At 37.0% G+C, this 14,014-nt stretch overlaps 1 protein-coding gene across 1 annotated transcript; it reads left to right on the top strand.

The window, feature by feature from the left end:
- The first annotated feature begins 4,222 nt into the window (after positions 1-4,222).
- Positions 4,223-6,935, top strand: LOC100250607 (transcription factor MYC2). Its single transcript, XM_002280217.5, has one exon. It carries the CDS (start codon positions 4,519-4,521, stop codon positions 6,508-6,510), a length of 1,992 nt encoding a protein of 663 aa, XP_002280253.3. The 5' UTR covers positions 4,223-4,518; the 3' UTR covers positions 6,511-6,935.
- The last annotated feature ends 7,079 nt before the right edge of the window (positions 6,936-14,014 follow it).

Below are 14,014 nucleotides of genomic sequence, written 5' to 3'. Positions count from 1 at the left end.
TCTTAGAAAACATCTAACTAGAGTTAGGGCAAATTAGTTAACTAGAGTCAATTTGACTGCCGATTATTTCGGGGTGCCCCGCGATTATTTGGTTACTGCTGGCGGCTCCACCCTCGTGGAGGCCCCAACCCCGAAAAACATCTAATCAGAACTTTTACGCGGTTGGATTAAATCATCCTGGACACTGTTTAAACTAACTCTTCTTCAATTTCGTTGGGCCTTTTTTAAAATAATTATTTTCAAATAAAATTACGAGGATTCTGTGATACAAGCAGATGCCATGATGTAATTATTTGCAAGTTAATTCTAATAATAATAATTAAAATTGAGAAAATTGAATTTCCTTCACTAATTTGAAAATATATGAAAAAAAAACTTCAAATATTTTCATATTAACTGACTCATTAATTGATCATTATTGTCTTGATCACCGAGAACTTAAGAGCCATGATTATCCATATGGTGTGTCACATCCTAATGTTTGAAATCATGATTCAACTTGATATTTAAAAATAATATGATTAATGAATTTGAAGTATGAACTATGAAATATGATGATATTTATATTAATTAGGTTGTGTTGTGTCAGCGAAAGCTTTGATGTCAACAATGTTAGTTTAAGAACACAAAGATAAAACAATTATACATACGGTACACGAGGTTTTAACGTGGTTTAGCCAACCATGCCTACGTCCACAGATGAGAGAGAATGATTCCATTATACAATAGAGAATATTATAGAGGATAAAACCAGATACAACTATTGGGTTTCCGAAACATCTCATGTTTCCTCACTCTTTGTATCCATACCCTACTATGAGCCCTCTCACTCCACCGGGTACCTCCCATTCTTCCTCACATCTCTATCCACTTCATATAGTCTTTATAAGCTCATCTTCATCTCATAACTTTTTCCCCTCATAACCTAAAATATTTATAGAGATATTTCTAACAACCTTCCTTATTCTATAAGGAAGTCTAATATTACAATAATATATCAGCTTAGAAAATATTCTATATAGTATTATTTACAAAAAAGGAATCTATACTTATTAGGAATTTGGGACACTTCCTAACAATTTCCATCTTGGACCAAATTCCATGAAATTAATCTTCAATCTCTCCATGACACAAACCTTTTTGTATCATATCGAAAGAGCAATCAACTCTACCTTAAGTGAAAATTCTTTTTTTTTTTTCATCTTGTGTGCTTTGTGATCTTTTACTCTTCCAGAAATCTTCAACCCAAACTCTAATACCAGTTGTTATGCCAGCGAAAGCTTTGATGTCAATAATGTTAATTCAAGAACACAAAGATAAAACAATCACACATACGGTACACGGGGTTTTAACGTGGTTCGGTCAACCATGCCTACGTCCACGAATGAGAGATAATGATTCCACTATATAATAGAGAATATTACAGAGGACAGAACCAGATACAACTATTGGGTTCTCGAAACATTTCATGTTTCCCCACTCCTTGTATCCATACCCTATTACGAGCCCTCTCGCTCCATAGAGTACCTCCCGTTCTTCCTCACATCTCTATCCACCTCGTATAGTCTCTATAGGTCCATCTCCATCACATGTTTCCCCACTCCTTGTATCCATACCTTACTATGAGCCCTCTCGTTCCACTGGGTACCTCCTGTTCTTCCTCACATCTCTATCCACCTCGTATAGTCTCTACAGACCCATCTCCATCTCATCCGTGGACGTAGGAATGGTTGGGTTAACTATGTTAAAACCTCGTGTACCGTATGTGTGATTGTTTTATTTATGTGTTCTTGAGCTAACATTGTTGGCATCAAAGCTTTCGCTGGCATAACAACTAGTATCAGAGCTTGGGTTGAAGATTTCTGGAAGAGTAAAAGATCATAAAGCACACAAGATGAAAACAAAAGGAATTTTCACTGAATGTGGAGTTGATTGCTCTTTCGTGGTGATATGATACAAAAAGGTTTGTGTCATGGAGAGATTGAAGATTAACTTCATGGAATTTGGTCCAAGGTGGAGATTGTTAGGAAGTGTCCCAAATTCCTAATTAGTATAGATTCTTTTTTTGTAAAGAATATTATATAGAATATTTCTAGGTTGATATATTATTGTAATATTAGACTTCCTTATAGAATAAGGAAGGTTGTTGGAAATATCTCTATAAATATTCTAGGTCATGAGAGGAAAAAGTTATGATGAGATGAAGATGGACCTGTAGAGACTATATGAGGTAGATAGAGATGTGAGGAAGAACGGGAGGTACTCTGTGGAGCAAGAGGGCTCGTAGTAGGGTATGGATACAAGGAGTGGGGAAACATGAGATGTTTCGGGAACCCAATAGTTGTATCTGGTTCTGTCCTCTATAATATTCTCTATTGTATAGTGGAATCATTATCTCTCATCCATGGACATAGGCATGGTTGACTGAACCACGTTAAAACCTCGTGTACTGTATGTATGATTGTTTTATCTTTGTATTCTTGAACTAACATTGTTGACATCAAAGCTTTCGTTGGCATAACAAGTGGTATTAGAGCTTGAGTTGAAGATTTCTGGAAGAGTAAAAGATCACAAAGCACACAAGATGAAAACAAAAGGAATTTTCACTGAAGATGGAGTCGATTGCTCTTTCGTGGTGATATGATACAAAAAGGTTTGTGTCTTCGGCCAACCATGCCTACGTCCACGGATGAGAGATAATGATTCCATTATACAATAGAGAATATTACAGAGGACAAAACTAGATACAACTATTGGGTTCCCGAAACATCCCATGTTTCCCCACTCCTTGTATACATACCCTACTACGAGTCCTCTTGCTCCACAGAGTACCTCCCGTTCTTCCTCACATCTTTATCCACCTTGTATAGTCTCTACAGGTCCATCTCCATCTCATGACTTTTCCCCCTCCTTGTATCCATACCCTACTACGAGCCCTCTCGCTCCACAGAGTACCTCCCGTTATTCCTCACATCTTTATCCACATCGTATAGTCTCTATAGGTCCATCTCCATCTCATGACTTTTCCCCCTCCTTGTATCCATACCCTACTACCAGCCCTCACGCTCCACAGGGTACTTCCCGTTATTCCTCACATCTTTATCCACATCGTATAGTCTCTACAGGTCCATCTCCATCTCATAACTTTTTCCCCTTATGACTTATAATATTTATAGAGATATTTCCAACAACCTTCCTTATTCTATAAGGAAGTCTAATATTACAATAATATATCAACCTAGAAATATTCTATATAATATTTTTTACAAAAAAAGAATCTATACTAATTAGGAATTTGAGACATTTCCTAACTGGTTGTGATTCACGCCTTATGACATTTTGATTCACCATTTATTTAAGTGAATAATTTTAGCCCTGGTGTGTAGGGATTGCTCCCTAGATAATATGATGCAATAGATTGAATTCATTTCTTTATCTATGTTTCTTAGTTTTTATTTAAAATTTTTTTTTTATCCCATAAGTATTAATTGGTTATTTGAGAATACATGCTTACATCATTTATATTATTTATGACTTCAATGCATTAAGAGTTATATAGAAAATTCAAATAATGGGTTCTTTATAAAGTGATGTATAATTCGTAATTGGTTCATGAATTTGAATAGTTCATTTGAGAATATAATACATTGTCTCTTAAAGGGAGGGATAACTTGTTTTGTTCATCTGGATGTTTTCCCATGATGAGTGCACTAATATATGTTATGCACATTAAACAGGATTTACGGTGAATCATAACATAAGATTATTAATTATCATGTTTTCAAATAAATTTTTATTTTATAAAATATAATAAAACACCTTTAAAAATTATTTTTAAAAATTGTTTTTTTATAGAGCCTTAGCTTTTATATGATTTTTAATTTTATATAACAAACATTTATTAAGGTTCTTTATGATTTGATTATTATAAACGGTTTGTTAAATTGATCATTAGTTATTGAAATTAGAAAGGAATGGTTTATACTGATTATGAATAAAACTAGTAAGTGCGAAGTCACCTAAAAATTGTGCAGGCCAGAGACACGGGAGAGCTCAGCTTCCAGTCATCTTCTCAGTTTCAAAAAGGGTCTTGCAGATGTACCCAGTCAAAGCCCTTTCAAAGAATTGACACGTGTGCAGCACGTGCCACGTCCAGAAGCTACCATCTTGCTTCGTCTAGTGGTACTAGATACGCCGGCTTACACGATTAGACGCTGCGATTAAATCGGCGTAGGCTTTGTGGAACCCGCCTCCTCTGTCCCACTCCCTCTTTCATCCAACCACTCAAATTCGTCCCAAATTCACTTCAAATAAACCCCAAATCCAAATGCAATCCAAATTCCCCTCCCCGACCACCACCACTTATCACCACCTCCATCACCCCACCGCTCCATTCATACCACCACTTTCTCTATCCCTCTGCCTCTGCCACTGAAGTGGTATTTCACCGCTAAACCCCTTTTCACAGCAGAAAATTTAAATTTCCTCTTATCAGTCGTGGTTTTTCTGGTGTATGGAATGACGGAATATCGTGTGCCAACCATGAATCTGTGGACCGACGATAACGCTTCTATGATGGAGGCTTTTATAAGCTCTGATCTCTCTTCCTTTAGTTGGGGGCCATCCTCCGCTGCTTCTACGTCTACTCCTGCGCCTGACCCGTCAAGGAATCTCGCCCAATCTCAGCCTTCCATGGCCGTCTTCAACCAGGAGACCCTCCAGCAGCGACTTCAAGCCCTAATTGAAGGCGCCCGAGAGAGCTGGACCTACGCAATTTTTTGGCAGTCCAGCGTTGATTTCTCGGGTGCCTCTTTGTTAGGATGGGGTGACGGCTACTATAAAGGTGAGGAAGATAAAGGGAAGAGGAAGATGACCCCGTCGTCTGTTTCCGAGCAGGAGCACCGGAAGAAAGTGCTCCGGGAGCTGAATTCGCTCATTTCTGGGACGGCGTCGTCGTCGGACGACGCTGTCGATGAGGAGGTCACCGACACCGAGTGGTTCTTCCTTGTATCGATGACTCAGTCGTTTGTGAACGGCGCTGGGTTGCCGGGTCAGGCGCTCTTCAACTCGAGTCCGGTGTGGGTTGTCGGAACCGAACGGCTCATGAGTTCTCCTTGCGAGAGAGCCCGGCAGGCGCAGGTGTTCGGGTTACAGACTATGGTTTGTATACCATCGGCTAACGGCGTCGTCGAACTGGGCTCCACCGAATTGATTTACCAGAGCTCAGATCTGATGAACAAGGTTAGAGTTTTGTTCAATTTCAATAACCTTGAAGTTGGTTCATGGCCGATCGGAGCCGCCGCTCCCGACCAGGGCGAGAGCGATCCTTCGTCGCTCTGGATCTCCGATCCGACCTCTAATGTCGAAATCAAGGATTCTGTGAATGCTACAGCTACTGGAGCTTCCAATCCCATTGGTAATCAGCAGAATTCCAAGTCAATTCAATTTGAGAACCCTAGCTCAAGTAGTTTAACTGAAAACCCTAGTATTATGCATAATCCTCAGCAGCAACAGCAGATTCACACGCAGGGTTTTTTCACTAGGGAGTTGAATTTCTCAGAATTTGGATTTGATGGAAATAATGGGAGAAATGGTAACTTGCATTCCCTGAAGCCCGAGTCTGGGGAAATTTTGAATTTTGGAGACAGTAAGAGGAGTTCTTGTAGTGCGAATGGGAATATGTTTTCAGGTCATTCACAGGTAGTTGCAGAGGAAAATAAGAAGAGGAGGTCACCGACTTCAAGAGGAAGTGCCGAAGAAGGCATGCTTTCGTTTACTTCAGGTGTGATATTGCCATCCTCTTGTGTGGTGAAGTCAAGTGGTGGTGGTGGAGATTCTGATCACTCGGATCTTGAAGCTTCAGTGGTTCGGGAGGCAGATAGTAGTAGAGTGGTGGAACCAGAAAAAAGGCCTAGGAAGCGTGGGAGAAAACCTGCAAATGGAAGGGAAGAGCCATTGAATCATGTGGAGGCAGAGCGGCAGAGGAGGGAGAAGCTTAACCAGAGGTTTTATGCCCTCCGAGCTGTGGTTCCAAATGTGTCAAAGATGGATAAAGCCTCCCTTCTTGGTGATGCAATTTCATATATCAATGAGCTCAGGACAAAGCTACAAAGTGCAGAGTCGGACAAGGAGGACCTTCAGAAGGAAGTGAATTCAATGAAGAAGGAGTTGGCTAGTAAAGATTCACAGTACTCCGGTTCATCTCGACCACCTCCAGACCAAGATCTCAAGATGTCGAATCACCACGGTAGCAAATTGGTAGAAATGGATATTGATGTGAAGATAATCGGGTGGGATGCCATGATTCGAATTCAGTGTAGTAAAAAGAACCATCCTGCTGCAAAGCTTATGGGGGCTCTCAAGGAGCTGGACCTAGATGTGAACCACGCGAGTGTGTCGGTGGTGAATGATTTGATGATCCAACAGGCAACCGTGAAGATGGGAAGTAGGTTTTACACTCAAGATCAGCTGAGGCTAGCCCTGTCATCCAAATTTGCAGACAGCAGGTAGGCGTTGCGTATAGCTTATTACACGACCCGGCCTGGGGTTTCAGTGTCAAAAAGGTTTAGGGCTCTGGGACATTTTAAGGCTCCCAGAAGGCGAGCTCTGTAAAATACACCACTCTTAGCTGGTCTTTAGTAGTCTTTAGTATATAATTGCAGTTGAGGCGAGTTTGTCTTTTAGGATGAAGGATCCGGCACCGGCATCTGTTGATTAAGAACAGCCCTAGCCCCTTTTTTGGTGTTCATCTTTTGTTGTCATGTATATAGGTGTTTACCTGATGAAGTTTCAGGGTTTTTATTAGTGTACTAGCCTGCTTTTCTGTTTGCAATATTGAAATCTACTATAATCTCTTGTATCCTCTCTAGGATTCTTTGTTGATTGAGTTCAACTCTGATGAAGGTAATAAAGTCAGACAAATTCAATCTTGTTCAGTTGGAAGTTGGGTCACCCAAATTGTTTCTCTAGTGTTTGAACTAATTGTGAGGGGAAAATGAAGCTTTCTTTCTGCAGTTACCATAAATCCATACTTGAGATTTATTGGGAGAACCCTGAAACTTGTATTTACTTTGATAGCACAGCAAGTTGATTCCTTTTTCTGGAAAGCCTGCCTTTAAGTCATGAAAATACACCAGACATGCATGGTAGCAGTGAGGCTGAATATAGTTGGACGTTTTCCTCCAATCTGGTATTGATATTGAATGGTGAAAGTTGTTTGAACGCAACTACTATTCTGAAAAAAGCACCCCCAACTTGCACTATTTTGTAAGGGCCATATTAACATTGCCCCTCTTGCTTCTTTCTGGTGCATAAATTTGGAATTGTTAAAACCTAAAAGATGCCAAAAGCAGTTGGGTTTCTTTTTCTGTTGTTTTTTTCCCCTTGGCTTTACCCTCCCTCCTAAGGTGCATGTTGGCATGTTGGGATTTGGTACTTGTCAGCAGCAAAATCATCCAAAATCCACCACATCATTGCAGATTTTGGGCGGTGTTATGGGCTCTTTCTCTAAAGTGAAAACAGCAGGACCTTTTTCTTTTCTACAGATTTCATAAGGTGGGATTTCTTAGATCTTCTCTGCAATAGCTTTTCTTCATTGATTCTTCTACGCAACCCTCAAAAACTTTCGACCTTTCAGAAGAACATTCCTCTCTGCCCATTGCCTGTTTTCTCACCCTTACTTGGAATATTAACTGGCTAAGTTGTGCAGATACCTCCAATTAGTCACAGCCCTTGGAAGTAGGTTTTTCTGATTCATTCCTCCACTCTTCAACTACTCTACACCTGATGCCCAATTGTGGACACAATAAATTTTGTGTCCCCTCTGCTTCCGTTTGAAGGTTGCCCTGCTTTCAAAGCTTTGATTTCATGCATAGAATCTTACCTCCATGCAATGAAACCATGTCAATATGTCAAAAAAGTACAACTAATCCTGTAGGTGTCTCTTTCAGCATTCCTAACCTTATCGTCTCTTTCCCACCTTTAATTTATTTGTTTTTTAAATTTCTTTTTTAAGCAAGGTTACCAAGTATAACATGCATGAACCAGAGACGACATATGAAACAGAAGCATACGTGATGATTGAAAAAGACAGCAATATCTGTGTGCTGATCAGAAACAGATGAGACAGGAGCCCTTGAAAATTTTTTACTCTCTGTTCAATTTTGCGGAGAGAGAACCATAGTCCAAGGCATTTCATTTTCTTCTCCTTAGCTATCATTCCTAGACTGATGCGTCACCCAAATCACTCCTACTGCCCGGGCCATCCCTGTATGATTACTGAAAATTGTAAAGCGGATCAACACATGATTAGAGGACGAAACTTGGTGACTTTTGTATTACGTCTGGCACGTAGTCCCCCACTTGGTTGTCTGGGCTTATAGCTCATGCAATATGCAGCAGGACCACCAACTGGGTCACTCACAAAATGTCTTTATTTTTGGTGACAATGAAAGAAAATGTTAGGTCGAGCAAGTGAATGGAAAATCTAGACTCTGTTCGGAAAGTTTTAAAAAACAGGTTTTGGTAATAGTCTTTTAACAACCATTCTTTAGCGTTTTATAGAACAAAAATATATTTTAGAGGATGAAAAATTGTTTTTCGAAAACAGTTATCAAACTTACTTATCGTCATCTTGGCATAGGGACTCATAATCATACATAGTTTTATTATGGGAATACTTAGCAGTCTCACAAGATCATTTACACCTTATTGTAAGAAGACAAGTTCAAATGGACCCAAAACATCAAAAGCAAACATGAAAATTGAGGATAAGAGTGACCATTCAAACAACTTTGATAACTCAGCCAAAAAACAGGGCAATCCAAGTGGGTGTGGTGCATGCGCATCATTTAATATTGTAAGCTCTTAAGGCTAAGCGCATAAAACAAGCTTGAATTTAGATTCCTCAAGCAAATACTAGGGGAATGTTACCAAAAAAAAATATAGAAATGGAGCTATATCCACATGGGTATCGATTGGACCTTCTTGTTTGGAATTAGTACCTAATCGTGGGCCCTTGAAATTACTGCAGAGCCGTGATCTCGACCATGTACAATACAACAAACATTCAGAACTAGTTAGTAATACTAATACTAATGTCATGTTTCATACGATATTCACCCTCAATCATAGGATGAAGGTCTTGTTGGATATGATTTTTTTTTTTTTTTTCCTATGCCTATAAACCCTTCTAAGAGTTTTAAATATGATTATATACAATATATTTGGTTACAATTAAAGGGTTTTTTGAAAATTATTTTATTAAAAATTACAACTTTAAAAGAAAAAGGGGAAAAAAAATGGGGATCTACACACAGCTTCACTTATGCTTTGCTAAGATCATGATGTCTGGAGGTCCAAGAAGAGGGGCCGTAATGATGGTTCATAAAACAGGTAGCTGAGACAAACTAAATCAGCATTATTCTGGACAATTAACAAAGTAGGTTTAGGGCACATGCTGAATGAGACATGGTCAATTGACAATCATTGGAAAGAGTGAAGTGGTCCAAAGTTCAATTAATCTAAAGTTCAATCACCCATTAGTAACAAAAGTCTTAAAATTGTTAAATCATGCTCTAATCGATCGGTCATTTCTCAGTACCAGTCTTGTTTTATCAATGTAAAAGGGACCAGGAGGAAAGTTGGTATCATGTGAATGGAAACTTTCCCATGTCATGAAATTTGTTGTTTATGCATAATTTCATGGATGGTGCAGGGCATTTATTGAAAATTTTTCTCCCTCAAGACTTTCGAGATTCAAAGAATGTGATATCAAACATGTCACACATCCACCCACTAGGGCCACCGCACACTTTCCTTGGCATGCCTTGAGCTTCACGTTTTAGTAAATGAGAATCAATCAAATTCACATCAATCATTTACCAAACGTGAATCATGAGTGAGCGAGGTTCATGTATCATTAAATTTTGGCACAAAGGTGGACTTAGGGGTATGCTCACTTCTTGAATTAATGGTCATATTTCCATTTGTATCCAAGACACATTCTTATTTGATGCTTTGAATGGCATGATCATCACGTAGAATTACTTACTAAAAACTGATCACTTTTTCATAATTTGGCACAATTGAATTATACCTTAAATGACAATGACAAATATTGAATACTGAGCACTGAGACACAAATAGGGGAATTGATTCGGTCAAGCCTTATTTGCAATCAAATTGCGTGGACAATCTTAAGCCCGATGTTGATTTTTTTTTGTAGAAATTTAACTTAGCACTGTAGGTTTTTAGGCTTGGATTGGATTGATATGATTCTTTTCACTTCACTAAGACAAAAGTTGGGGAGAGGGGATCACTAGGAGGAATAGGGAATCAAAAACTCAACTTATTTTAATAAGTTTTTTTGGTAAAATATTCAAATAAATGCCGACCAAATATTCCTAAAATTAAGGGTTGATTTCATCATATTTTTTAATACTTACTTTTAAAAGTTATTTTTGTTAACGAATAGAAAATGGTTTTTGAAAATTTTATAAAATTGACGTTGTTTAGAAAGCTATTTTTAAAAGCATTTTTTCTAAAAAAAAAACTTGTTTGGATAAATTGCTTTAAAAAAATATTTTTACTATTTTGATTTTGTAAAAACATTGTAAATTTAATTTATGCAATATTAATAAAATTTAATTCAATTATTAAAAATGAAATTAGTTTGGTAATTACAAATAAATTTAAAAATAATCATCTTTCAGTAAAACATGAATAGTAATATTATATATATATATATATATAATAAAGACTAATCTTAATAGAGAAAACACCCAAGACGGGGTGAATTAGGTTTTAAAAAATATTTTCTCAATCACAACAAATTCAAGTAAATGAAGTACAAATATAAGGAAATAAAGTTAGAGAGAGCAAACTCAGATTTTATAATGGTTCGACACTTTCTTGATTACTTCTACTCTCTTTAAGTTCCTAACTAAGTGAGGGTTCCACTATACTTGAAGTTTTAACTAAACTTTTAATTACCTTTACACTTGGATTCTAGTTTCAATAGTTTTTTACACAATCTCTTCAAGTTTCTACTTACTTAAAGGTTTTAACACTCAAATGACAAGTTTGAATCTCTCAATGTAACTTAACAAGGGCTCAAATACAATTTAAATGCTAAGAAGAATCACAACGGCGTACTAAGAAATATACAAATGAAGATTTAATGCACTAAGGAAAGAATGAGATCTTTTAAGGCAAGAATAAGTAGGTAAACAAATAAATACAAGTGTTCTCTTATTTATAAATGAAGTGGAACTCTCAATTTATAGTTTTTTAACCTCGATAGCCAAAATACCAAAATGCCAAAAAGCAACCTTGACCAATCGAGTTGGGGGTTAACCGATTGATTAGCTGTTAGGTAATAAATGCGTGGCAGGTAACCATTAGTCCTCGACCAGTCTTCAATCGGACATCGACCGAACCTCGACCAATAAGACATATCCCTCAACCAGGAATGAAAGACTATTGGAAAAGAAAAGATTTTTTGCATCTCTCAATCTAATCTTGACCAGGAAAGTGTAACTGGTAGACTGGTACCCTAGCTGATTGAGTCGGTTAATTAGTGTCTCGACCAGTTCACCTTTTTTGGCCTGAAAATCTATTTTTTTCTGTTATTTTCTCTTCTAACACTTAAGGTTTTTAGGTAAATTAATATACCAATTTTGAAACGATTTGCCTAAAGTTCATTCGATAAAACTCGGGTGTAGATGAAAATGTATCTTTAATGCATAAACCGAGTTTTTAAAGATGCATGAAAAGATATGAAAATTCTAAGTGCATCAATGCTTTCATCTTACATATGTTTCCTATGATTAAAGGGTCTTCCAATTGTCTTGATCATGCATTCATTGAGTCATTTGATGAATTTGCAAACTAACACCTAAAATTTTTTATAACTCAAACCAATTAACAACTTAACCATGGTTTGTTATCATCAAAACGCAATTAAAAGAACCCTTGGGTTAACATATATATATATATATATATATATATATATATATATATATATATATATATATATATATATATATATTATAAAAAAACATACTATTTTAGTATAAGTTAAAAAATATAGACATCAACATCTTTGTTAAGCATCTAAGAACAATTCTTCTGTCATTTGAAATAAAAAATTGTTCCCTCTATGGATAAAGATGTGATGTTAGGACCAATGACTGTTTTTTTTAGTCTTATTTCACTTTTGGCATTTAGAGACTATAACTCGATTCTTGAGTATTGTCTTTATTATCCTTTTTTTTTGCATGATGTACTAATCAGTTATTCCATTGGATGTCTTTTCCTTTATGAACATATGCTTGTGTTTTGTGATATGATGTATTATTTCTTGAGACATTTATTAGCTTGCATCTTGAGGTCTTAAGGCTTGACCTATCATGGAGGATATTGAGCCTATTAGCCTAGGATCAGATATTTGACCTAGAGAGTTTGATACTATGACCCATCTTCTTATGATCAGAGTAGTACCTTACTCACTTTCACACCTTGACTTTGTTGTGACCTACATTCATCCATTGTGAGCTTTGCACAACATCACCCTTGACACCATTACATGACCTTCCCATTACTAGTTGTTTTTATCTTTGCACATCTCCTTTTTGATCCGACTAGGTAGAGTGTGAGGAGTTTGAGCCCAGGGTTGATCTTGCATGGCGAGGGATGACTTATGATCTTTGGGCGGCTTACGATGTGAGAATTGGTCGATTTCTTAATGGGACTGTCACTTATTCTGCCATGAGTATAGACATTGATTTTGTATGATGAGAGTTGGCTTGTGATGGACAGTCGTGCTTGATGAGATCATTATTTACTTTGCTTTGAGAAGATTATCTTCGAGATTATTATGGAGCATTTGGAGTACGGTTTAGTGCACGATTCCAGAGGGTTGACATGGTTATATTAGATAGACATCGATCTTTAGTATTGATCATTTGAGGGTTTGAGAACACGATGTTTGAGACCATGGTTGCAAGATGGGTGACCTTCATTTTGGTTAGCCGATACCCAATTACTTTCATTGACATTTAGACCATTCCTAGACCTTTGAGCCTTGCATGAGCATCATAACCTTTTATTTCATATAGCATTGCTAACTTTTACACCGGGATAGGGGCCCTCCAATGTATACATGCTTTATAAAAAAGTCTCATGAGCCATTGACTTATTGACTTATCTTCTTCATTTTTTTTTTGTCTTACCATCATTTCTCATCATATGTCATTGTTTATATCCTTTGTTCCATCTTTTGTCTTTGTCATCACATTTTTTTTCATGCCATGGGTGATGATCTTTCACATTTTAGTGCATGGAGGACGGTCATGTCTCTTTCCACTCCTATCTCATGGATATTGGTTCGGAGATCCTTAGTTGAGAAGGTCATCTTGTTAGAGAAAGTTCATGTACATCATTGTTTGAGAGTATATCCATTTCATTATGTATTCTCAGAGAAGTTCATTTATTGATATTCAGAGTATGAGCGGGTAAAAAAAATATTAAAAAAAAAATGAAAAAAAAAATGATGATGATAAAAAATTAAAAAAAAAAAAAGCAATAAGCGCATGTGTTTATGTTTGTATATGGTGTCATTCTCCATTGAGTGTGTACATTGGTCATTGAGGTTGCTTTATTGAGTTAGTTGCTTATGAAAGTTTATATGTGAACTTTTAGGAGGCTTTCATCTCCTTGTGCCTATTTCGTTATGTATCTTATGTGTGAGAGACGAGTGACCTTCTCTTAGGGACTCCGGATCATTGTCTTCTCCATCATTACATACATTGGTGATTTGACTGTTCTCTATGACTTGATTTGAGTGGATTAGTGCTCATTCATTTTCCTTTATATATTTGTTCATCTCATGGTATTTCATTTGCCTTGGCTACATTGTTCTTTATACATATTAGTTTATATTCCGTGTTCGATATTTTCCACACATCATTTTTGTACATCCCATCAGCAATTCGATATTCTTCATTTCTTCTTT

The sequence above is a fragment of the Vitis vinifera genome, chromosome 2, assembly GCF_030704535.1.
Source record: "Vitis vinifera cultivar Pinot Noir 40024 chromosome 2, ASM3070453v1".
NCBI classification, from domain to species: Eukaryota; Viridiplantae; Streptophyta; class Magnoliopsida; order Vitales; family Vitaceae; genus Vitis; species Vitis vinifera.
This window is presented reverse-complemented; position numbering and strand designations above follow the sequence as displayed.

Bases quoted from the DNA above. Each gene is read 5' to 3' on its own strand.
- LOC100250607 (XM_002280217.5), top strand. From the start codon at position 4,519: ATGACGGAATATCGTGTGCCAACCATGAATCTGTGGACCGACGATAAC.